Source organism: Cynocephalus volans, chromosome 4 (genome assembly GCF_027409185.1).
Source record: "Cynocephalus volans isolate mCynVol1 chromosome 4, mCynVol1.pri, whole genome shotgun sequence".
Lineage (NCBI taxonomy): Eukaryota > Metazoa > Chordata > Mammalia > Dermoptera > Cynocephalidae > Cynocephalus > Cynocephalus volans.
Window position 1 is genome coordinate 99,786,202 of NC_084463.1, and position 26,913 is coordinate 99,813,114.

Genomic DNA, 26,913 nt, shown 5'->3' on the forward strand with positions numbered 1-26,913 from the left:
TTGCTTATTCCTTCTTCATAGGCAGAATGAAGTGCTCCTATAGTATTCTGTTCATGGTTTGGTTTAGTTCAATTAATGCTCATTGAGACTCTTCCTTCAGTAGGCCAGGTCCTATATGAGGTGCCGGGGATAGAGAGATAAATAGGACCCAGACCTGGCCTTGGTGGGACTCACAGCCTAGGGTTGGTGGGGTGAGGAACAGATAGGGAAGCAAACCATTGTTGTACAGTGTGGCAGAGTGCCTCCATTAAGAAACGGGCCTGAGGTGGTAGCACAGACAAGGGTCAACCTGAGAAGAGGGAAATACAGAAGAGCTATCTGTATGAGCTAGGCAAAGAAGAAGGGCAGAGTGTGACAGGCCAAAGGAATGGAACAAGCAAATATATGCAGACAAGAAACATCAGTGTGTGTGTGTGTGTGTGTGTGTGTGTGTGTGTGTGTGTGTGTGTGTGTGAGAGAGAGAGAGAGAGGGAGGGGGAGAGAGAGAGAGAGAGAGGGAGAGTGTTAGTTTTTTGGAGCTAGGGGGCACTACAATCAGACTGGCATTAGCTGCCTCAAGTTTGAGGTAGAGACCAGAGACAGCTGAAGCTAACCAGGCAGGCAGACTCCAAGTCTGGAATTTGGACTTTCTTTTTCCTACCATATAGATAAGTTCATACATCTCTTAGGCTTACTTTCTAGATAATGTGACTGTGGGGTTATGTGCCTTTCTTGGCCCATTAGTTGTAGATCCATACCTTCTCAGGTAATATTCCTTTTCACAGGGAACTGGAACTTCTAGAATTAGCTGTGTCTAGGTCTGCATGCCCCCTGCAAGCCTGAGTCTGATTCATCCTTTGTGTTATATGCATAGCAAATATCTTTTCCCAGACTTATCTTTCAAATTTGTCTTTGCTATTTTTGTCCTACAGAAATTTATTTTGTGTAAATGATCCTGTCAGTGATCCCTTCCTTTCTGGTTTGTACTTTGTGTATCTCATTTAAGCACTCCAGCACACCCCATTGTCATAAAATTATTCTCCTATACCACCTTCCCATCTATGTCTATATCTGTCTCCATCTCTATATCTATCTATTTCTTGGACCTCTAGTCCTGTGGTTTTTTCCTAGGCCCCAGGCAAGACAAATTTTGGAGTACAAGGCTCACAGTAGGATATAATTAATGAGAAAGTTTAAGAGCCTGAGTGAAAGGCTAAGGAGTGTAGTATCTCTTTTGCAGGTGAAGAAACAGGTGAAGAAACACAAAAAAAAGGAAGTCAAGGGGCCATTCCCCAAACCAAAGATCAAGTAAGTACTCTGCAGACCTGAAGCCAAATCCCCACAATCTGGAGCATTCTCTAACAGACATCATGTCTAACATTTCCTAGACAGTGATTTAGTCATTTGTTCCTTCATTTACATATCTAGCAGATAGATGTATTTGGTCACAAGAGATTTCCTAAAAGACAGACTGACTGAGTATAAATCTGTCTTCCTCCATCCATCTATCCATTAATCTTCCCAAAATATTTTTAGTGAGTTGTAGGCCCTATGTTAGGTGCTAGGGTTACATAGCACCTAAATAAAGTAATCATAGGCCCCACAGCAGGTGGGAAGTTGTTGAGGGGAGCAATTATAGTAAAGCGATAAGTACTATACTAGGGACCTATAGAGTGTTATAGGAATACACGAGGAGAGCCTTCAACCCTTTGAAGGGAAGGTCAGGGATCAGGAAATTCGTAGTGCCCTGTGTTGGACCAAAGGAGATACCAACATTCATTCTTCATTCATTCATTCCACAGATATTTATGGAATCTGTTATGTGCAAGCTGCAGGAGTAAATTGATGAATACCATAGATATGTCCTTCCCCAGGAGGAGCTTAGAGTCTAATTAGAGAGAGATACAAACACACCCTGGGGTCCTGGGAGTGCCATTATATCCTTCATTTTGCTCATACATTGTCTATTGGATGCTTTCTATGAGCTAAGCCTCATGGGTGGAAGAGAGAAAGTAAATTAGACATGTTTCCAGACTTGGAGATTCACAGTCCGTTGAAGGACCCTCCCCCTCTCCATGGTTGTTAGAAATCTTATGAGGTAGGAAAGGCTCGGGCCGTGAAAGAGATACTAAAGAAAGACTCTAGGGCTGAGCAAAAGCAACAATTATTTCCCACTGAAAGGTTCAGTGAAGACTTTGTGGAAGCGATGGCATCTGGACTGGGTCTAGAAAGATGCTTTCCCCCTATTCATTCTATTTATTACCTCGTTTAATTCTTACTACAATTCTCTGAGATACAGAATTTTATCCTCATTTTATATGAGATAAATCTGAGGCACAAAGAGATAAAGTTATTTGCCCAAGGTCACTCAGCTTAGTAGTAGAAACTAGACTCAAACTTAGGCTTCCTGTTTCCAAAATCATTGCCCTTCCTACTACACCGCTCTACTTTTCACATTTGTCACTTCCAGGAAACCTTTTCTCAGGACACCTTGATCCCAGCTCCCAACACTGCTTCTTCCTCTTACTGAACTCTTCCCAGACCTTGCATGTCATGATTCCACATTCTTTATATGGCCTCCCTTCCCTGGCCAGGGGCTTGCAGGTTCCCAAATCTCTGCCACCTCAAATTACCTGAAGCTGTCCCAAAGCAGATTTGGGAATGGCTGGATACCTTTAAAGAGAAATTTCTAAGAGCTCAAGGTTTAAGAAACTTATATCTTAGGGCTGGCCCATGGCTCACTCGGGAGAGTGCGGTGCTGATAACACCAAGGCCACGGGTTCGGATCCCTGCATAGGCATGGCTGGTCAGCTCACTGGCTGAGCGTGGTGCTGACAACACCAAGCCAAGGGTTGAGATCCCCTTACCGGTCATCTTAAAAAAAAAAAAAAAAAAACATATCTTTGAGGAGGCTCCTTGGAGCTGAATCTTAAAGGATAACACCAACCAGGTGAACAAGATGGAGATGGGTATTTTAGTCTGAAGAATAAAGTCAAGGAAGACTGAATGTGAATGGTGTGTTTTGGGAATAGAAAATGACTCTGTGAGCCTGACAGGACAGGACTGACTCAAGCTGGAAAGGTTAGGACATAGAACCTCCAAGAACCTTCAAGACCAGGCTCAGGCATCTGGCCTTTGTGCTTTGTGGGAACACAGTCAGAAGATTGTTGTAGTATCCTAGGCAGGAGATGATGAAAGATTTGATGAAAGCAGTGGAGATGGAAAAAAGTAGACCATTAGAATAGTATTTCTGAGCTGGAATTGTCACGACTCAGTGACCAATTACATGTATGGGATAAGAAGAAAGGAGCCAGGTCTAGGATGATGTTTAGGTTGCACTGGGTAGTGCCCAATTGTGCATTTTCAAGACGAAAAGAAATGTTTTCTATTGGACTTGAAAATCCAAGGAATGGGAGTTTGTTTTATTGAATGGGATTTGTTGTTTAATTCCCACACCATGAAAATCGAAGAATACTAATCAGAAAAAACAAACTAGTAGCCTATCAGTTGAATCTGACTCCCAGGTGTGTTTTGTTTTGCCTGCGCATTGTTTTAAAATGGCAAATTAAAAAAACAAATGGCAAATTAGTTGCTGACACTCAAATGATCAGGCGATTTCACACATAAGGAAGACTTCTCTCTCTCTCTCTTTTTTTTTTTTTTTAAAAAAAAGATGACCGGTAAGGGGATCTTAACCCTTGACTTGGTGTTGTCAGCACCATGCTCACCCAGTGGGCTAACCAGCCACCCCCTATATGGGATCCGAACCTGTGGCCTTGGTGTTATCAGCACCACACTCTCCCGAGTGAGCCACGGGCCGGCCCAGGAAGACTTGAAAAAAATGAGAAGATCTGGCAACACTCACTTAGTTATTGCATGGCAGCAATTGGTGAGAGCTGAATAGTGGCTATGTCTGTGGGCTTATGCACACTCACATGCCCTCCACCTACTCTCTTCTCTCTCACATCCAGCTGTCTTCATGCACATGGCCTGCCCAACTCTTATAACCACTGTGTTTCCAACTCCTGACTAAAACGTAGGTTTTTTCAAGGTGTAACATCAGACCATGGCAGAGTTTGAAATATATATGTGTGTGTTTGTGTATATTTTTTAATTCAGCAAATTCTTTAACTTCAGAATTCTTGAATAACAAATGGTAAGAGTAATTGTGATTAGGAGTATCTGCTTCTTTGAGAAATTATTTTTGTGTCTGGCTCTCTGAAGAAAATAATTGATGAAGAAAAGCTTGAGTCAGACTGTAGAGTCAGAATCATTCTCTTCCCAATTTTTGTGCATGTGCATGCACACTCATGCACATGCACTCACAGAAATCTCTGATTCACTGTCAATTGGTATTGGAGAGTCTCTGGGGGCCCCTTCACAACATATAGGAGGCAGAAGGTCATTTCTTTTATGTTCTTTTTTTTTCTTTAGCTGTTAGGGAAATGGAACACTCAGGATATTTGAAATCTCTTGCCCATCACCACTGTCCCTGAGGGAGCCTTCCCTCCCTCCCCTGGGCACTAGGTGCCCTTCTTCCTGCCTCTTCAAGGGTGGTTCTGTAGGTCTGCCCATCTTTCTCCTGCATTTTCAGCCTTTCCTCCTCTACTGGCTCCTTCCTTTCAGTCTACAGATGTAGTCAAGCCTTTCTCATTCTGTTAATAATCATCATAATAGAAAAGGATCAACAAGTGTTAGTCAAGTCCCAAGTACTATTTTAAGTCCTTTTGCAAGCATTTTCTCATGTATTCATCAAAACAGCCCTACAAAGTAGGTGTACTTACTGTTAACATTTCACAGAGGAAGAAACCTTGATAGAGAAAAGTTAACTAACTTTCCCAAGACCACACTGCTAGTAAGTGGTGTAGCTAGGATTTGAACCCACGCACTTGGATTCCAGAGTTCATGCTCCATAATGACTCTGTCCACCAGAGCTGGGACGGGAGTAGAGGCAAGTGCTGACACTGCTTTTGCACAACTCAGAGAGAGGGTGAGTGCCCCCTTAAATGTTCCCCAGGCACCTCACGCACCTTCCCCTGGTATCCTCTGGCCATGCTGTTCCCTCCTCTCTTAGGTTTACTCTCCTCCTCACTATGGTCTAGCTTTTCTCCTCCCTTTCACAGCCAGCTTCTTGAAAAACTTGCTTACATTCACTTTTTGCATTTCCCCACCTTCCATTCACTCTTTAATACACAGTTAACGTCTCACTTTAACTCTACCCTTCCCCTGAAACTGACCTACTTACTCATGACCTGTTTTGGTCCTCACCTTACCTGACGTCTTTGTTGATCTCTCCCTCTTTCATACAGCCTTCGCTTCCCTTGGTTTACCTGACAGCACCCTGCCCATTGTCTACCTCTCAGATCTTCTCCTACTCCTCTAAAATTCCTTTCTGAGTCCTCCAGGGGTGGCTTCTCCTTTGTCCACACATTAAATGCTCATACTTCCAGTTATTCTTGTTCTTTTTCTTTTCCTGTCCTCCCTCCCTTTCTTTTTTTTCTTTCTATCTTTTTTTCAATTCTATTAACATGGACCCTTATCACGAGCTCTGGGTCACTACAGTACTCCCTTGCTGCAATTCCAGTTACCAACCACTTTGATCTAGTGCTATTTTTATCGTATCTCTCTTTCTAAATTACAGCTTGGATTGTAGCTATACCCGGCTCAGATATTGTCCATAGTTCTCAGTCCCCTACAAGAGGAAGCCTGAGCTCCTAGCCTGGCACCAGAGGCCCTTCAGGAGCAGGCACCATCCTTCCTATCCAGCCTTATTGTCCGAGACTTCCAGACACACATCCTTCCCTTGTCTGGGCCAGGTTGTTTCTCTACTGCACACCACCAGGCCCTCAGCCCTGTGGCCCTTTCTATTTGGAATGCCTACCCTTCTCTCTATCAGCAAACTCAATTCATCCCTCAAATCCAGATTTTTTCAGTTCAAATCTCATTGTTTGCACATCACCTTCCCTAAAATATGAGCCCCCTCGTCTTTGAACTCTGTTAAAAGAAAGAAAACTTTTAGTGAGCATTTAATATGTGCCAGGCACTGCCTTTGTCACTTGATCCTCTCATTTATCTATCGAGGTAGGTATTATTACCCTCATTTTACAAGTGAGGAAACTGAGCTGAGACTTAGAGGGGTAGCATAACTTGCCCAGTCATAGAAAGACAGAGCCAGGATTCAAACCAGGTCTGTCTGAACCCAAAGGTAATGTTCTTTCTGGTATTCCACTGAGTTAGGACTGATTTAAATTGAGAAACCCAGGGCTTTGCGTCCCTCTTATTAAACAACCAGTCCATTTCTGAAGTAGGGCAGTGGGCCTCTAGGGCTTCAGAGGCAGGGTATATGCAGGGCGCAGTGGTTACTGTGGGCTCATAAGCTGCGTTGGGGTGGGAGAGCTCTGCTGCACCTTCTCACCCTTCTACTTCCTCGCTTTCCTTGCCTGGTGTTCAGGGAGATGGCCTCCTCAGGAATCTATAAGCTGGATGATGGGAAGCCTTACCTGAACAACTGCTTTCCAGCCAAAAATCTGCTTCGGATTCCAGAAGAAGGTCAGGTGACTTCTCACATTGGTGCCTTTTCTTCACACTCAGCTTGTGCTTTATAACTGTTTCTCACATCTATTTTTTCCTTTCCAGCCCCTTCACTACTGTTCCCTGCCCCACCCAATCCTATCCCCTCCGACCCATTTTCTCCCATTGCCTCAGTGGGACTACTAAAGTGCACATTTGACCAGAGTGCCCCTTGTGTTCAGTGACTTCTCATTTCTGACTCCTTTACCTGTCACACTTTTCTGTGTGATTCAGAGACATGCCCTTATCCTCTACTACAACCCCATTCCTTTATTTAGGCCCTATCCCACAGTGCTCCCTTTTCACATAGATTTTTATTTGCCCTTAATGTTCCAGCCCTCATTCTAGTTAGCCAAACTTTTCCCTTCCACAAAGCCAGACCTTCCCCCTCTTCTCCCAATAAGCCATGTCTGACTGCCCGAGCCCTCAGTGCCTGTCCTCTCTTGTGAGCTGACTTCCTGTCTGTGCCTCCTTATTTGATGACTAATTATATTCTGCCCATCTCCAAAGTAAAATGGCTTAAACTCAACTCTACTAAGTAGTTTTTCAAATATTTATCTAATTAAAAACTTCTCTGGAGCAGAGACTCCGCATAATACTGAGCACAGCCATATAGATGGAACTCTGTCTATAGGTATGGGATCTCTGGATTGGATTTGTTACTTTAAAAGGGTAGGGCGACCCATACCTCTCACCATAAACCAAAATCAACTCAAAATGGATTAAAGAATTAAATGTACACCCTGAAACAATAAAACTCCATAAAGAAAACATAGTGGAAACACTCCAGGAAGTAAGATTGGGTACAGACTTCATGAATACAACCCCAAAGCACAGGAAACCAAAGGAAAAATAAACAAATGGGATTATATCAAACTAAAAAGCTTCTGCACAGCAAAAGAAACAATTAACAGAGTTAAAAGACAAGAGAGTAGGAGAAAATATTTGCAAAATATATATCTGACAAGGGATTAATATCTAGAGTATACAAGGAACTCAAACAACTTTACAGCAAAAAAACAAGTAACCCAATTAAAAAATGGGCAAAGGAGCTGAATAGGCATTTCTCAAAGGAAGATACATGAATGGCCAACAGACACATGAATAAATGCTCAACATCACTCAGTATTTGGGAAATGCAAATCAAAACCACACTGAGATACCATCTCACTCCAGTTAGGATGGCTGATATCCAAAAGACTGAGAATGATAAATGCTGGTGAAGTGGTGGAGAAAAAGGAACCGTCCTACACTGTTGATGGGACTGCAAAATGGTGCAACCTTTATGGAAAATGGTTTGGAGGTTCCTCAAACAATTACAGATAGATCTACCATATGACCCAGCTATTCCACTGCTGGGAATATACCCAGAGGAATGAAAATCATCCTGTTGAAGGGATACCTGTACTCCAGTGTTTATTGCAGCACTATTTACAATAGCCAAGAGTTGGAACCAGCCCAAATGTCCATCATCAGATGAGTGGATACAGAAAATGTGGTATATCCACACAATGGAATACTACTCTGCTATACAAAAGAATGAAATACTGCCATTTGCAGCAACATGGATGGACTTAGAAAAAATTATATTAAGTGAAATAAGTCAGGCACAGAAAGAGAAATACCACATGGTCTCACTTATTTGTGGGAGCTAAAAATAAATAAATAAACATACAAACAAACGGGGTAGGGAAAGTCGGGGAAGAAGACAACAATCACAATTCCTTGAACTTGTTAAGACAAGTGAACAGATATGATGTTGATAGGTGGGAGTGGGGTCGGGGGGGAAGGAGGAATTGGTAAAGGGACACAAAAATCAACCACATTGTATATTGATAAAATAAAATTTAAAAAAATTTTTTTAAATAAATAAATAAAGGGTAGGGCAAGGGAGAAGTACACTTTGTTCACTCCAGATGTTGTGACTTGTTGGTCACGCTGTACATGGAGTATTGGAAGAAACTACTCTTCCAGTCTATCCTCCCCACTTCTCTAGAGCAATTTTGGTTTTCAGGTAGAGATCTTCCCTGTCCACCTGCCTGTTTAAAACCCTCCAGTGGAACTATCATATGAACTCATGCTTCCTCTTTTGCTCTCACTCTTGCTCTCGCTCCTCTCTCCCTCTCTCTCTTATACGTACATAGATGGGTAGATGCAGAAATAAATACAGATGTGTGGATCTGCATGTGTTAGTATACTTACATATATTTCCTAGTCCCAAGAGCTATGACACTTCAATAGCAAGGGACATAACTGGTACCTAGATCTTGGTTTCTAAATATCGTTCTCTAAGGAAAGAGCAAGGGCTCCTCTGAGAGATAATTGTAGGACTGGGGCAGGAAAAATACAAGTTGATCCTGGAATATCTTGCAGTGCCAGAAAGTAAAGAAGTACCCAGAAAAATGATGGCATGTTGAAATGACATAGTAGCCTAACTAAAGAAGCTCCCAATGGCCAAAGCTGAGACAGTCGGAGCAATGAAATAAATAATGGTAGAATTGGGTTGTAAACTATAGAATAAATAAATATGCATGAGTCCATACTGATATAGATAAATATTTGAATACACAAATAAGTGGGGAAGAAGGAACAGCTCTTCCTTATGGTAGAATTCTAATTGATAAATGTGGAAGGAACGAGGGAAACAGAAAATCACTATTCAAATACAATAATAATTTTTGCAGGCTAGAACTGTCTATGGATGTTGTATCAATCAGGGTTTTTTGGAGAAACAAAACTAATAAGAGGTAGATAGGTAGATAGGTAGGTAGGTAGGTAGATAGATAGATAGATAGATAGATAGATAGATAGATAGATAGATAGATAGATAGATAGATAGATAGATAGATAGATAGGCAATTAGGTTTTTCTTTCAAGGAATTGGTTTCTGTGATTGTGGGGCTGGCAAGCCTGAAATCTGTAGGGTAGGCCAACAGGTCGGAAACCCTTGGAGAGGAGCTGATGCTGCAGTCTTAAGGCAAAAATTTCTTCTTCCTTCAAGAAACCTCAGTGTTTGCTCCTAAGGTCTTTCAGCTGCTTGGGTAAGGGCCCCTCACATTTTCAAGGATAGCCTTTTCTACTTAACATCAACTGGTTGTAGATATTAATCACATCTACAAAATATCACCACATCAACACCTAGATTAGTGTTTGATTGAATAACTGTTTACTATAGCCTAGTGAAATTGACACATAAAATTAACCATCACAGATGCTAGAGTAAGTGGGTAAAAGTATGATGAGAAACAGGATATTTGCATGGTCTGAAAGTATATTTACTAATTACAAAGGGAAAGATAGTAACTTCTCAGTAGAGACCAAACAGACACTCCTTAGCTGAGTAATCAAAATTAACACCAGTAATAAGGCACGGTGACATCATGAACCTCTGATATGATGTGCTGAGAAAGGCATCACATCGTTTCTGTGGTAGTTTTGCAAAAGTGAAAAGCCTGAATCTAATTATGGGAAAGTATCAAACAAATTCAAATTGAGGAACATTTTATCATAATTGACCAGTACTCTTCAAAAGTGTCAAAGTCACACAAGAAAAAGAAAGAACTGAGAAACTGTCACTGATTAGAGGAGTCTAAGGAGATATGACAACTAAATGCAATGTGAGAATCCTGAATTGGATCCTGGAAAAGAAAAAGGACATTAGTGAGAAAACTGGCAAAATTCGAAGAAGGGGTACACATTGCCAACTAATATCATACCAGTGTTAATTTCTTGGTATCAATAATTGTATTATAACTATATAAGATGTTATCATTAGAGAAGCTGGGTGAAGACTGGGTATGGGAACTCTGTATACTATTTTTGCAACTTTTCTGGAAGTCTAAATTATCTCAAAATGAAAACTTCCAAAAAACAAAACAAAACAAAACAAATCCCTACAGATTCCCTTCCTGCTAAGAGCCTACCCTATTAAAACCCAAGCTTCTTGTTCTGGTCCTCAGGATCTTTTATGATCTGACTCTGCTGGTCTCTCCAGCCTCATCTCTTTTCCTTCATGTTGATCTCCTGACACACTCTGGGCCTTTATCCTGGCTATGTTGGGGGTTTTCACACCAACTCAGATTGGAATCTCCAGGAGTCAGGGATATGACAGGATAAAGAAGAACCAAAGTTTAGCCCCAGATGGGGGCAGCCTAGAGAAATGTGGGGTACCTGGAGTGTCAGGCCCAGAGTGGGGATGGGAAAGGGCTCACATGAGACATAGGGTAGGTACTGCATCCAAGGACCAGGATGGGCAGCAGTGGTCAGGTGAGCCAGGGCAAGCCCCAGAGGCAGGGGTAGTGGACTGCGCCAGAAGACAGCTGGTAGTTAGAGGCACCAAGGTGGTTCCCATAACTATGCTGTTCTTCAGCATGGTCCTGATCTGTCATACCGCTGGGTAATTCTTATGCCCTTCCCTTTGCCCAGATTGCCTGGTTTTTCAGTCTCCATCCAGTGAATTCCTTTCAATTTACTAGATCTAGCTCATGCCATAGGATGGTAGCTTCCTTCTCTAGGCTTCCATGGTACCCCTTATATAACTGATCTACTTTGGGTCAGGGCCTCTGTATAAGTCTGTTTTTGTGTTGCTATAACAGAATTCTTGAGACTAGGTAATTTATAAAGAAAAGTTTATTTGGCTTACAATTCTGGAGCAGCCTCATCTGGCGTGGGCCTCAGACTGCTTCTACTCATGGCAGAAAGTGGCAGACAGCTGGCAGGTGCAAGATCACATGGAGAGAGGAAACAAGGGTCAGTAGGGAGGTGCCAGGGTCCTTTAAACTACCACCGCCCCCAAGGGGACATTAACCTATTCTTGAGGGATTTGCTCCCATGACCCAAAGAGCTCCCATTTCTGCCACATTGGGGATCAGATTTCAACATTAGCTTTGGGGGGACAACATACCCATACTCTGTCAGCCTCTGTCTAATTTATTCCCAAGAAATGCAGATCAAAACCATATTGAGATAACATCTCATTCCAGTTAGACTGGCTATCATCAAAAAGACAGAGAACAAGTACTGGCAAGGATGCAGGGAAAGAGGAACTCTGCTACACTGTTGGTGGGACTATGAATTAGTGCAGTCATTATGGAAAACAGTATGGAGGCTCCTCAAACAACAAAAGATAAAACGGCCATATGATTTAGCACTCCCATTGCTGGGTATATACCCAAGGAAATGGAAATCATCATGTCAAAGGGATACCTGAACTCCCATGTTTCTTGCAGCTCTATTTACAATAGCTAAGTTGGAATCAACCGAAATATCCATCAGCAGTGGATCGCTTGATAAGGAAAATGTGGCATATATACAGAATGGAATACTACTCTGCCATAAAAAAATAAAATGAAATTCTGCCATTTGCAGCAGCATGGATGAGCTTAGAGAAAATTATGTTAAGTGAAATAAGCCAGGCACAGAAAGAGAAATACCAAGTCTTCACTCATAAGTGGGAGCTACAAAAAAATTAACAAATAAATTTTTTTAAAAAAGAACAATCACAATAATCCATTGAACTTTCAAAAGGAGAAGACAGAACTGAGGCCAACAGAGGTGGTAAAGAGAGAGAGGGGGTTAGCAAGAAAATTAGTAAAGAGCCACAAAAAATGATTACATTGTATAATGATAAATACAGTAATTATCCTGGTTTGAGCATCATATATTGTACACAGGTATTTATATTCAATGCTGCACCCCACAGATATGTACAATCAATTATGTTTCAATAAAAAAATAATTATTATTATTTATTCCCAAAGCCCCAGCTCCTGGTACAAAGTAGATGCTCAGAAAAGGTCTGAATGGATGATTGTGTGTATAGGGGCTGTGGCTCAGAGTTCATTAAGTCATTCATTCAACAACAATCACAATATGGTAAGCTCAGTGCAAGCTTGGGAATATTGAGGTAAATGAATCAGACAAGTCCCTGATCTTATGGAGCTACCACTCTGAGGGAGAGACTGACAATAAATTAGTGAACAAATAAAATAATTACAGATTACAATAAATGCCATGCAGTAAATAAACTGCTGATGCAGGAGAGAACAGATTTCAGAATGTTGTCATGATTTTTGTTGGGTGGGCTTACTGGTAAACCTCATGCTCTCCTTTTTGCTTACATACATTTTCTGATTCTTTATACAGTGAACATGTATTATTGTTTTTTTTAAAAATGCCAACGGTTCTTTCATTTTCTTATTCTGAGTTCATAACACAACCTTTCCCCTATAAAGATGAGGGTCTGGGAAGATGGAGGCCATTGAGTTGATGTCATGCTTTGGGCTCTACAGATAGGGGAGTAATTAGCTAACATAGAGAAGAGTGATCAGCCCTACTGAGGGGATCGGGGAAGACTTTACAAAAAAAGAAATACGTGATCTTGGGTCTTGAAGGAACAATAGAGTTTGGAGATGAAAATGTGAAGGATGGGAGGGAGGGGTCAAGATGGTGGAGTAGTCGGTTCCTGGTGTCGCTCTCTCCCACAGAGCGACCAATTTGCAGCTTTTGAGGAGCAGCGACAGAGGACCCGAAATCTGTGCTGGAACAGACGGGAGCTGCCCACACGGGACCCCAGTTCAGGTTGCTCCCCATTTCGTAGAGAGACTTTAGAGCTTTTGGGCCCACACGCCTCGAGCCTGCCAGACAAAGAAGGCAGGTGGGGCCAGGGCAGGACTTCTGGCGCAGACTGTCCTGTCTCCGTGAGTGATCTGAGAGGCACAGGTTCCCAAGCCCTGAGCCAGATGAGACAGTGAAGGCTGATGGAGTGGGAATTTCAGCCCAGGCCGACCTGTCTCCGTGAGTGGCCTGAGAGGCTCCAGGATCCTAAGCCCCAAGTCAGACGAGCTGGTGAACCCAGGCAGGGTGGGACTTCTGGCGCAGGCCATCCATCTTCGTGAGTGACTTGAGAGGCATGGGTTCCCAAGCCCCGAGCCAGACAAGCTGGTGAAGGGTGACAGGGCGGGCATTTCGGGCCAGGCCGTCTCATCTCCGTGAGCACCCTGAGAGGCTCCAGGTTCCCAAGCCCCAAGCCAGACAAGCTGGTGAATGCAGGCAGGGTGGAACTTCTGGCACAGGCCGTCTGTCTCTGTGAGCGACCTGAGAGGCTCTGGACTCCCATGCCACCCGACCAGCAGGTGAAAGTAGGGGGGTAGGACTTCCAGTCCAGGCTAGTTTCTGCTGTCCAGAAGCAGCAGACTCTTCAGGATCCCAGCCAGACATCAGGGTGAAATGAGTGAACTGTGATACCCCTAGCCATAATGACAAAACACCAAAGGAAAGAAACCAGAAATATGAAAGATCAAGAAAGTACATTGCCACCAAAGGAAATTAATAGCTTACAAGTGCTAGATCCTATAGAACAGGAAATCTTTGAAATGACAGACAAGGAATTTAGAATAACTATTCTAAGGAAACTAAATGAGATACAAGAAAACTCAGTGAAACAACACAACAAAATGAGAAAAAACATACAGGATCTGAAAGAAGAAGTGTACAAAGAAATCAATGCCTTGAAAAAGAATGTAGCTAAGCTTGTGGAGCTGAAGGAATCATTCAACAAAATAAAAAATACAACAGAGAGTTGAACCAGCAGACTTGAACAAGCAGAAGAGAGAATTTCTGACCTCAAAGACAGGCTGAATTATCCAAGGCAGACCAGAAAAAAGAAAAAAGAATCAAAAGAGACAACTGACAACCTTAAGCGCTCAAATATCTGAATCATGGGTATTCCAGAAGGGGAGGAAAAAGGAAATGGCATTGAAAAACATATTCAATGAGATAATAGCAGAAAACTTCCAAGGTATAGGGAAGGTCACAGATCCCCAGATTCAGGAAGCCCAAAGATCACCAAACATATTCAACCCAAAAAGGTGCTCTCCAAGACATGTGATAATCAAACTGACAAAAATCAAAGACAAAGAGAGAATCTTAAAAGCTGCAAAAGAGAAGCAGCAAGTCACTTATAAGGGAGCCCCATTCAGAATAACATCAGACTTTTCATTAGAAACTCTAAAAGCCAGAAAAGAATTGGATGATATATTCAAAGCACTAAAGGACAAAAATTGCCAGCCAAGAATACTTTGCCCAGCAAGGCTATCCTTCCAAAATGAAGGACAAATAGTATATTCCTCAGACAAACAAAAACTGCGGGAGTTCACTACCTCACGACCAGCTCTACAAGAAATTCTCAAGGAAGTATTGGGTTTGATACCACAAAAACAGCCATCACTACCATGAATACACAGAAAGAACAATACCTACCAGCAAAACAAGAATGCAAACAAAAGAGAGAAAAAATAGCTTATCACCCCAAGAAACCAACAAATACAGAAGACAAACAGAAAATTTGAAAGAAAGCAACAAAAGATACTTAAGACATCTAAACAAAAATCAGTATAATGCTAGGAGTAAATCAACACCTTTCAATAATAACTCTGAATATAAAAGGACTAAATTCCCTATTCAAAAGACACAGGCTGACTGACTGGATTAAAAAGGTGGACCCAACAATATGCTGTCTCCAAGAGACTCACTTGACCTGTAAAGACACACATAGGCTAAGAGTAAAAGGATGGAAAAAGATATATCATGCAAGTAGAAATGTAAAACGAGGTGGGGTACCTATTCTTATATCAGATAAAATAGACTTTATTTCTTTTTTTTTTTTTTTTAATTAATTAATTTATTTATTTATTTATTTTTTTTTTTAAATTTTATTTTGTCGATATACATTGTAGCTGATTAATGCTCCCCATCACCAAAACCTCCCGCCCTTCTCCCTCCCCCCCTCCCCCCCAACCATGTCCTTTCTGTTTGTTTGTTGTATCAACTTCAAATAATTCTGGTTGTTATATCTTCTTCCCCCCCCCCCCCCGGGTTTGTGTGTGTATGTGTGTATGTGTGTGTGTGAATTTATATATTAATTTTTAGCTCCCACCAATAAGTGAGAACATGTGGTATTTCTCTTTCGGTGCCTGACTTGTTTCACTTAATATAATTCTCTCAAGGTCCATCCATGTTGTTGCAAATGGAAGGATTTCATTCGTTTTTATAGCTGAGTAGTATTCCATTGTGTAGATGTACCACATTTTCCGTATCCACTCATCTGATGATGGGCATTTGGGCTGGTTCCAACTCTTGGCTATTGTAAAGAGTGCTGCGATGAACATTGGGGAACAGGTATACCTTCGACTTGATGATTTCCATTCCTCTGGGTATATTCCCAACACTGGGATGACTGGGTCGTATGGTAGATCTATTTGCAATTGTTTAAGGAACCTCCATACCATTTTCCATAGAGGCTGCACCATTTTGCAGTCCCACCAACAATGTATGAGAGTTCCTTTTTCTCCGCAGCCTCGCCAGCATTTATCGTTCATAGTCTTTTGGATTTTAGCCATCCTAACTGGGGTTAGATGGTATCTCAATGTGGTTTTGATTTGCATTTCCCGGATGCTGAGTGATGTTGAGCATTTTTTCATATGTCTGTTGGCCATTTGGATATCTTCCTTAGAGAAATGCCTACTTAGCTCTTTTGCCCATTTTTTAATTGGGTTGCTTGTTTTCTTCTTGTAAAGTTGTTTGAGTTCCTTATATATTCTGGATATTAATCCTTTGTCAGATGTATATTTTGCAAATATTTTCTCCCACTCTGTTGGTTGTCTTTTAACTCTTTTAATTGTTTCTTTTGCTGTGCAGAAGCTTTTTAGTTTGATATAATCCCATTTGTTTATTTTTCCTTTGGTTGCCCGTGCTTTTGGGGTCGTATTCATGAAGTCTGTGCCCAGTCCTATTTCCTGAAGTGTTTCCCCTATGTTTTCTTTAAGAAGTTTTATTGTCTCAGGGTGTATATTTAAATCCTTAATCCATTTTGAGTTGATTTTAGTATACGGTGAGAGGTATGGATCTAGTTTCATTCTCCTGCATATCGATATCCAGTTATCCCAGCACCACTTGCTGAAGAGGCAGTCCCTTTCCCAGTGAATAGGCTTGGTGCCTTTGTCAAAGATCAGATGGCAGTAAGTGTGTGGGTTGATTTCTGGATTCTCTATTCTATTCCATTGGTCAGTGTGTCTGTTTTTATGCCAGTACCATACTGTTTTGGTTATTATAGCTTTGTAGTATAGCTTAAAGTCAGATAGTGTTATGCCTCCAGCTTTATTTTTTTTGCTCAGCATTGCTTTGGCTATTCGTAGTCTTTTATTGTTCCATATAAATGTCTGAATAGTTTTTTCCATTTCTGAGAAAAATGTCTTTGGAATTTTGATGGGTATTGCATTGAATTTGTATATCACTTTGGGTAGTATGGACATTTTCACTATGTTGATTCTTCCAATCCAAGAGCATGGAATATCTTTCCATCTTCTTGTATCCTCTCTAATTTCTCTCAGCAGTGGTTTGTAGTTCTCATTATAGAGATTTTTCACCTCCTTGGTTAACTCAATTCCTAAGTATTTTATTTTTTTGGTCGCTATTGTAAATGGGCAGGCTTTCTTGATTTCTCCTTCTGCATGTTCACTATTGGAGAAAAGAAATGCTACTGATTTTTGTGTGTTGATTTTGTATCCTGCTACTGTGCTGAAATCATTTATCAATTCCAAGAGTTTTTTTGTAGAGGTTTTAGGCTGTTCGATATATAGGATCATGTCATCTGCAAACAGGGACAGTTTGACTTCATCTTTTCCAATCTGGATGCCCTTTATTTCCTTCTCTTCTCTGATTGCTCTGGCTAGTACTTCCAACACTATGTTGAATAGGAGTGGTGAGAGTGGGCATCCTTGTCTGGTGCCTGTTCTTAAAGGAAAAGCTTTCAGCTTTTCCCCATTCAGGATGATATTGGCAGTGGGTTTGTCATATATGGCTTTAATTATGTTGAGATACTTTCCCTCTATACCTAACTTATAGAGGGTCTTTGTCATGAATGAGTGCTGAATTTTATCAAATGCTTTTTCAGCATCTATAGAGATGATCATATGGTCCTTGTGTTTGAGTTTATTAATATGGTGTATCACATTTATTGATTTGCGTATGTTGAACCAACCTTGCATCCCTGGGATGAATCCCACTTGATCGTGATGAATAATTTTTCGTATGTGTTGCTGTATTCTGTTTGCTAATATTTTAGTGAGGATTTTTGCATCTATATTCATCAAGGATATCGGCCTGTAGTTTTCTTTTTTGGTTATATCTTTACCTGGTTTTGGTATCAGGATGATGTTTGCTTCATAGAATGAGTTTGGGAGATTTGCGTCCGTTTCAATCTTTTGGAATAGTTTGTAAAGAATCGGTGTCAATTCCTCTTTGAATGTTTGGTAAAATTCTGCTGTGAATCCATCTGGTCCTGGGCTTTTCTTTGTTGGGAGCCTTCTGATAACAGCTTCAATCTCCTTTATTGTTATTGGTCTGTTCAAATTTTCTACGTCTTCACGGTTCAGTTTTGGGAGCTTGTGTGTGTCCAGAAATTTATCCATTTCCTCCAGATTTTCAAATTTGTTGGTGTATAGTTGTTTATAGTAGTCTCGAATGATTCCTTGTATTTCAGATGAATCAGTTGTAATATCGCCTTTTTCATTTCTAATTTTTGTTATTTGAGTCTTCTCTCTTCTTTTTTTTGTTAGCCATGCTAATGGTTTGTCAATTTTATTTATCTTTTCAAAAAACCAAGTTTTTGATTCATTGATCTTTTGAATTGTTTTTTGGTTTTCAATTTCATTCAGTTCTGCTCTGATCTTAATGATTTCTTTCCGTCTGCTAACTTTAGGATTGGATTGTTCGATAAAATAGACTTTAAAGCAGAAACCATTGAAAGAGATAAAGATGGCCAATATATAATGATAAAACTCTCTATTCATCAAGAAGACATAAAAGTCATAAATATATACTCACCTAATGTCAGAGCAGCCAGATTTATAAAGCAAACACTATTAGATCTAAAAAAAAGAAATAGACACTAACACCATAATAGTGAGGGACCCGAACACTGCACTCTCATCATTGTACAGATCATCTAGGCAAAAAATCAACAGAGAAATACAAGGTCTAAACAATACTTTAGACCAATTGGATTTGGCAGATATCTACAGAACATTTCACCCAACAACCTCAGAATATTCATTCTTCTCATCAGCACATGGAACATTCTCCAGGATAGACCACATGTTAGGTCACAAAGCAAGTCTTAACAAATTTTTAAAAATTGGAATTATTCCATGTATTTTTTCTGATCACAGTGGATTAAAATTAGAAATCAATAATAAACAAAACTCTGAAAACTATACAAACTCACGGAAATTAAACAACATTCTACTTAATGACATGTGGGTCCAAGAAAAATTAAACAGGAAATCAAAAAATCTCTTGAAACTAATGAAAATAATGACACATCATACCAAAACCTGTGGGATACTGCAAAAGCAGTTTTAAGGGGAAAATTTATTGCATTAAGTGTACTTCAGAAGAATGGAAAGATGGCAAATAAATAACCTAACACTTCACCTTAAAGATCTAGAAAACCAAGAACAATCCAAACCTAAAGTTAGTAGACAGAAAGAAAGAATTAAGATCAGAGCAGAACTAAATGAAATAGAAACATGAAAAACAATACAAAAGATCAATGAAACAAAAAGTTGTTTCTTTGAAAAGATTAATAAAATCAACAAACCTTTAGCAAGACCAAGTAAGAAGAGAGAAGAGCCAAATAACAAAAATTAGAATGAAAAAGGTGATATTACAAATGACACCTCAGAAATACAAGGAATCATTAGAGACTACTATAAACATCTATATGCCAATGAATTTGAAAATCTGGAGGAAATGGATAAATTTCTGGCTGCATACAAATTACCAAAACTGAGCCAAGAAGATATAGAAAATCTGAACAGACCAATAACAATAAAAGAGACTGAAGCTGTTATCAGAAGGTTCCCAACAAAGAAAAGCCCAGGACCAGATGAGTTCACTGCAGAGTTCTACCAAATCTTCAAAGAGGAACTGATACCAATTCTCTACAAACTGTTCCAAAAGATTGAAACAGAGGCCATTCTCCCAAACTCATTCTATGAGACAAATATCACCCTAATACCAAAACCAGACAAAGATGCATCAAAAATAGAAAACTACAGGCCAATATCCTTGATGAATATAGATGCAAAAATCCTCAATAACATACTAGCAGACAGAATACAGCAACACATACACCAAATTATACACCATGATCAGGTGGGATTCATCCCAAGGATGCGAGGTTGGTTCAAGATACACAAATCAATAAATGTGATACACCACGTTAATAAAAGCAAAGACAAAAACCACATGATCATCTCCATTGACACTGAAAAAGCATTTGACAAAATTCAACATCCTTTCATGATAAAGACTCTCTACAAGGTAGGCATAGATGGAAAGTATCTCAACATAATTAAAGCCATATACGATAAGCCCACAGCCAATATCATCCTGAACTGGGAAAAGCTGAAAGCTTTTCCCTTAAAAACAGGAACTAGACAAGGATGCCCACTCTCACTACTCCTATTCAACATAGTGTTGGAAGTACTAGCCAGACCAATCAGAGAAGAGAAGGAAATAAAGGGCATCCAGATTGGAAAGGATGAAGTCAAGCTGTCCCTTTTTGCAGATGATATGATCCTGAACAGCCTAAAGTTTCTATAAATAAACTCCTACAGTTGATAAATGATTTCAGCAAAGTTGCAGGGTACAAAATCAACCCACAATCAGTACTATTTCTATACTCCACCAGTGAACATGCAGAAAAAGAAGTCAAGAAAGCCAGCCCATTTACAATAGCCACCAAAAATAAAATATTTAGGACTAAAGCTGACCAAGGATGTGAAAAATCTCTGCGAAGAGAACTACAAACCACTGTTGAGAGAAATTAAAGAGGACACAAGAAGATGGAAAGATATCACATGCTCTTGGATTGGAAGAATTAACATTATAAAAATGTCCATATTACCCAAAGTGATCTACAAATTCAATGCAATCCCCATCAAAATTCCAACGACATTTTTCTCTGAGAGGGAAAAAGCTATCCAGACATTTATATGGAATGACAAAAGACCACGCATAGCCAAAGCAATCCTGAGCAAAAAAAATAAAGCTGGTGGCATAACACAACCTGACTTCAAACTATATTACAAAGCTATAATAACCAAAACAGCATGATACAGGCATAAAAACAGACACACGGGTCAATGGAACAGAATAGAGAACCCAGAAATTAACCCATATGCCTACAGCCATCTGATCTTTGACAAAGGCAGCAAGTCTTCATACTGGGGAAGAGACTACCTTTTCAACAAATGGTGCTGGGAAAACTGGGTAATCACATGTAGGAGAATGAAACTAGACCTGTATCTTTCACCATATACCAATATCAACTCTAAATGGATTAAAGAATTAAATATACATCCTGAAACAATAAAAGTCGTTAAAGAAAACATAGGGAAAACACTCCAGGAAATAGGAGTGGTAACAGAATTCATGAATAGGAACCAAAAAGCACAGGCAACTAAAAGTAAAATAAACAAATGGGATTATATCAAACTAAAAAGTTTCTGCACAGGAAAAGAAACAATTAACAGAGTAAAAAAACAACCAACAGAGTGGGAGAAAATATTTGCTAAATATACATCTGGCAAAGGATTAATATCTAGAATATACAAGGAACTCAAACAACTTTACAACAAAAAACAAATAACCCAGTTAAAAAATGGGCAAAGGAGCTGAACAGACATTCCTCAAAGGAAGGTATACAAATGGCCAACAGACACATGAAAAAGTGCTCAATATCACTCAGCATCCAGGAAAAGCAAATCAAAACCACATTGAGATACCATCTCACTCCAGTTAGGATAGCTAACACCCAAAAAACTGAGAGCGGGGCCAGCCTCGTGGCTCACTCGGGAGAGTGCAGCGCTGGTAGCGCTGAGGACACGGGTTCAGATTCTATATAGGGATGGCCGGTGTGCTCACTGGTTGAGCGTGGTGCAGACAACACCATGCCGAGGGTTGCGATCCCCTTACCAGTCACAAAAAAAAAAAAAAAAAAAAAGACTGAAAACAATAAGTCCTGGAGCAGTTGCGGAGGAAAAGGAACTCTTATCCACTGTTGGTGGGGCTGCAAAATGGTGCAGACTTTATGGAAAATGATATGGAGGTTTATCAAACAATTACAGATAGATCTATCATATGACCCAGCGATCCCACTGCTGGGAATATATCCAGAAGAATGGAAATCATCATGCCGAAGGGATACCTGTACTCCAATGTTTCTTGCAGCTCTATATACAATAGCAAAGAGCTAGAACCAGCCAAAATGTCCATCATCTGATGAGTGGAAAAGGAAACTGTGGTACATCTACACAATGGAATACTACTCTGCTATAAAAAAGAATGAAATACTACCATTCGCAACAACATGAATGAACTTAGAGAAAATTATATTAAGTGAAACAAGTCAGGCACAGATAGAGAAATACCACATGTTCTTATTTGTGAGAGCTAAAAATTAGTAAATAAATAAACACACAAACAAATAAAGGGTGGGGGGAAGAAGACAGAATAACCACAAAAATTCCTTAAACTATTTAAGCCAAGTGCACAGATACAATGTGGGAGGGGTGGGAAGGGGGTGGAGAGGAACAGGTAAAGGGGCATGAAAATCAAGAACAATGTATTTTGAGAATTTAAATAAAATAAAATTAAATTTTAAAAATTTTTAATAAATAAATTAAATAAATAAAATGTGAAGGATGGAATTGGGCAAGTCAATCTACCTCTAAAAAAGTCTAAGCCTTTTCATCTATAAAATGGGTACAGTAATATGTCCTTCACTGTGTTTTGGAGCCAATTAAATGAGATAGGTATGTAGACCCTACCACCACCTGCTGGACCTACTGTGCTGTGCAGTAGCACAGTATCTGGTGCATATTAAGTAATCAGGAGCTATTTTGTTGGTAGTGTTATAGATAAATATTCTGTAATTGCACTAGTTGTGGCTTTGGAGTTTTCTCCTTCTTATTGTTCTGATCTTCTCAACAGGCCGAGGACACTGGTTAGTGGCTCGGAAAGGTAACCTCAAGAAGCCTAAGAGTGTGACTGAGGCTCCAGCTGAAGGTCAGGAAATCCAGAAGAAGGTTTCTTTTGACGTCAGGGGGAAGAAAGGGTCTCAGCAGGAAAACCAAGTAGACATTCCTGGACACATCCTGGACCAGGCCTTTCTGGTGAGAGTAAATGTATCCTGGAGTGGCTGGAAGCATCAGGTGGGGGTGGGAACGGGTTAGGGTAGGACTTGTTCTGCTCTGCTCTTGTCCTGCTTGGGGCAAGGACTTTCCCTGCTCTGGCACAGCTACTGCCAACCAACTCCAGACTATTAGAGTAATTTTGGCAAATCGAGTACAGCCAAGATGATGAAGGGAACCAAAACCCAAAACTACATGTAAAGCTTTCTTTACACACCTTATGAGATAGATATTGTCATCTCACCTCTATTTATACTGCTGTCACTGGGCCCTGAGAGGTAATTTGCCTTGGCTGAGATGTTCTTATAGCTAGTAAATAGCTGGCCAGGATTAGAACTCTGGTCTGACTGCAAAGCCTGTACCAAGACATTATATGAGGTGAAATTCCTAATTGAGATGGGGAGGCAAAAGAGAAGGTCAAGGGGAACAGTCAGTTGAAAATCTCTTCCAGCACCTAGTAGGTTGGAGAGATTCCTGCTCTTCCCGGCCCTGGGATGATTTCTCCAGGATCAGGTAGGATTGGAGAGGTCTCACTCTCCCACAGAATTTGTCCTTTGGCTTTAGCATCTGCCTGAAAGCCAGGGGAGCCAACCAGATATTACCCACTGCATGCAGGCTTTGTGAAGAGGACTAGGGTGGCTGTGTTGGAGACCAGTCGGCTAATTTCACATCTGTTCTGTGCAATGTCTCAGTGGCTTTGCAAAGAAAGACACATTTTGTAAATCAATATTAATGTTCAGTCTGATTGTCATAGCTCCCTAAGAACAACTCTCAGGCAGCCTTCTTTGTTTCCAGATTCTGCTTTTGACTTCCAAGAGATCAGTGTCTGCATAGATCAAATGTTGAAAGAGAACTTTGTTGGTTTGTTTCATCTCAACTCAAGTGGGTAGTGCAAGTTTTTGCAGACGCCTATGGAATTTTTTTTTTTAATTTTATTTTTTTCCTTAATTTTATTTTGTCGATATACAATGTGGTTGATTATTGTGGCCCATTACCGAAACCCCCCTCCCTCCTCCCTCTCCCCCCTCCCACCCAACAATGTCCTTTCTGTTTGCTTGTCGTATCAACTTCAAGGAATTGTAGTTGTTATGTCTTCTTCACCCCCCCCCCCCGGTTTTTGTGTGTGTGTGTGAAATTTTTTTTTTTTTTTAATTTTATTTTGTCGAAATACATTGTGGCTGATTATTGCTCCCCATCACCAAAACCTCCCTCCCTTCTCCCTCCCCCCTCCCCCCCAACAATGTCCTTTCTGTTTGCTTGTCGTATCAACTTCAAGTAATTGTGGTTGTTATATCTTCTTCCCCCCCCCCCCAGTTTTTTTTTTTTTTTTTGTGTGTGTGTGTGTGTGTGTGTGTGTGTGTGTGTGTGTGTGTGTGAATTTATATATTAATTTTTAGCTCCCACCAATAAGTGAGAACATGTGGTATTTCTCTTTCGGTGCCTGACTTGTTTCACTTAATATAATTCTCTCAAGGTCCATCCATGTTGTTGCAAATGGCAGGATTTCATTCGTTTTTATAGCTGAGTAGTATTCCATTGTGTAGATGTACCACATTTTCTGTATCCACTCATCTGATGATGGGCATTTGGGCTGGTTCCAACTCTTGGCTATTGTAAAGAGTGCTGCGATAAACATTGGGAAGCAGGTATACCTTCGACTTGATGATTTCCATTCCTCTGGGTATATTCCCAACAGTGGGATAGCTGGGTCGTAAGGTAGATCTATCTGCAATTGCTTGAGGAACCTCCATACCATTTTCCATAGAGGCTGCACCATTTTGCAGTCCCACCAACAATGTATGAGAGTTCGTTTTTCTCCGCAGCCTCACCAGCATTTATCGTTCAGAGTCTTTTGGATTTTAGCCATCCTAACTGGGGTTAGATGGCATCTCAATGTGGTTTTGATTTGCATTTCCCGGATGCTGAGTGATGTTGAGCATTTTTTCATATGTCTGTTGGCCATTTGTATATCTTCCCTAGAGAAATGCCTACTTAGCTCTTTTGCCCATTTTTTAATTGGGTTGCTTGTTTTCTTCTTGTAAAGTTGTTTGAGTTCCTTATATATTCTGGATATTAATCCTTTGTCAGATGTATATTTTGCAAATATTTTCTCCCACTCTGTTGGTTGTCTTTTAATTCTGTTAATTGTTTCTTTTGCTGTGCAGAAGCTTTTTAGTTTGATATAATCCCATTTGTTTATTTTTCCTTTGGTTGCCTGTGCTTTTGGGGTCGTATTCATGAAGTCTGTGCCCAGTCCTATTTCCTGAAGTGTTTGTCCTATGTTTTCTTTAAGAAGTTTTATTGTTTCAGGGTGTATATTTAAATCCTTAATCCATTTTGAGTTGATTTTAGTATACGGTGAGAGGTATGGATCTAGTTTCATTCTCCTGCATATGGATATCCAGTTATCCCAGCACCATTTGCTGAAGAGACAGTCCCTTCCCCAGTGAATAGGCTTAGTGCCTTTGTCAAAGATCAGATGGCAGTAAGTGTGTGGGTTGATTTCCGGATTCTCTATTCTATTCCATTGGTCAGTGTGTCTGTTTTTATGCCAGTACCATACTGTTTTGGTTATTATAGCTTTGTAGTATAGCTTAAAGTCAGGTAGTGTTATGCCTCCAGCTTTATTTTTTTTGCTCAGCATTGCTTTGGCTATGCGTGGTCTTTTATTCTTCCATATAAATGACTGGATAGTTTTTTCCATTTCTGAAATATGTCTTTGGAATTTTGATGGGGATTGCATTGAATTTGTATATCACTTTGGGTAGTATGGACATTTTCACTAAGTTGATTCTTCCAATCCAAGAGCATGGGATATCTTTCCATCTTCTTGTATCCTCTCTAATTTCTCTCAGCAGTGGTTTGTAGTTCTCATTATAGAGATTTTCCACCTCCTTGGTTAACTCAATTCCTAAGTATTTTATTTTTTTGGTCGCTATTGTAAATGGGCAGGCTTTCTTGATTTCTCGTTCTGCATGTTCACTATTGGAGAAAAGAAATGCTACTGATTTTTGTGTGTTGATTTTGTATCCTGCTACTGTGCTGAAATCATTTATCAATTCCAAGAGTTTTCTTGTAGAGGTTTTAGGCTGTTCGATATATAGGATCATGTCATCTGCAAACAGGGACAGTTTGACTTCCTCTTTTCCAATCTGGATGCCCTTTATTTCCTTCTCTTCTCTGATTGCTCTGGCTAGTACTTCCAACACTATGTTGAATAGGAGTGGTGAGAGTGGGCATCCTTTTCTAGTTCCTGTTCTTAAAGGAAAAGCTTTCAGCTTTTCCCCATTCAGGATGATATTGGCAGTGGGTTTGGCATATATGGCTTTAATTATGTTGAGATACTTTCCCTCTATACCTAACTTATAGAGGGTCTTTGTCATAAATGAGTGCTGAACTTTATCAAATGCTTTTTCAGCATCTATAGAGATGATCATATGGTCCTTGTGTTTGAGTTTATTAATATGGTGTATCACATTTATTGATTTGCATATGTTGAACCAACCTTGCATCCCTGGGATGAGTCCCACTTGATCGTGATGAATAATTTTTTGTATGTGTTGCTGTATTCTGTTTGCTAGTATTTTAGTGAGGATTTTTGCATCTATATTCATCAAGGATATCAGCCTGTAGTTTTCTTTTTTGGTTATATCTTTACCTGGTTTTGGTATCAGGATGATGTTTGCTTCATAGAATGAGTTTGGGAGATTTGCGTCCGTTTCAATCTTTTGGAATAGTTTGTAAAGAATCGGTGTCAATTCCTCTTTGAATGTTTGGTAAAATTCTGCTGTGAATCCATCTGGTCCTGGGCTTTTCTTTGTTGGGAGCCTTCTGATAACAGCTTCAATCTCCTTTATTGTTATTGGTCTGTTCAAATTTTCTACGTCTTCATGGTTCAGTTTTGGAGCTTGTGTGTGTCCAGAAATTTATCCATTTCCTCCAGATTTTCAAATTTGTTGGCGTATAGTTGTTTATAGTAGTCTCGAATGATTCCTTGTATTTCAGATGAATCAGTTGTAATATCGCCTTTTTCATTTCTAATGTTTGTTATTTGAGTCTTCTCTCTTCTTTTTTTTGTTAGCCATGCTAATGGTTTGTCAATTTTATT

At 40.1% G+C, this 26,913-nt stretch overlaps 1 protein-coding gene across 3 annotated transcripts in view; it reads left to right on the plus strand.

Annotated features, from left to right (window-relative positions):
- The first annotated feature begins 6,434 nt into the window (after nt 1-6,434).
- XRRA1 (X-ray radiation resistance associated 1) overlaps nt 6,435-26,913 on the plus strand; it is a 76,999-nt gene continuing 56,520 nt past the window's right edge. For all 3 annotated transcript variants that reach the window (XM_063094285.1, XM_063094287.1, XM_063094286.1), the window contains exons 1-2: nt 6,435-6,528; nt 22,606-22,787. In XM_063094285.1, the coding sequence (XP_062950355.1) occupies nt 6,435-6,528; nt 22,606-22,787 (276 nt within the window). The remainder of the gene's footprint in view (nt 6,529-22,605; nt 22,788-26,913) is intronic.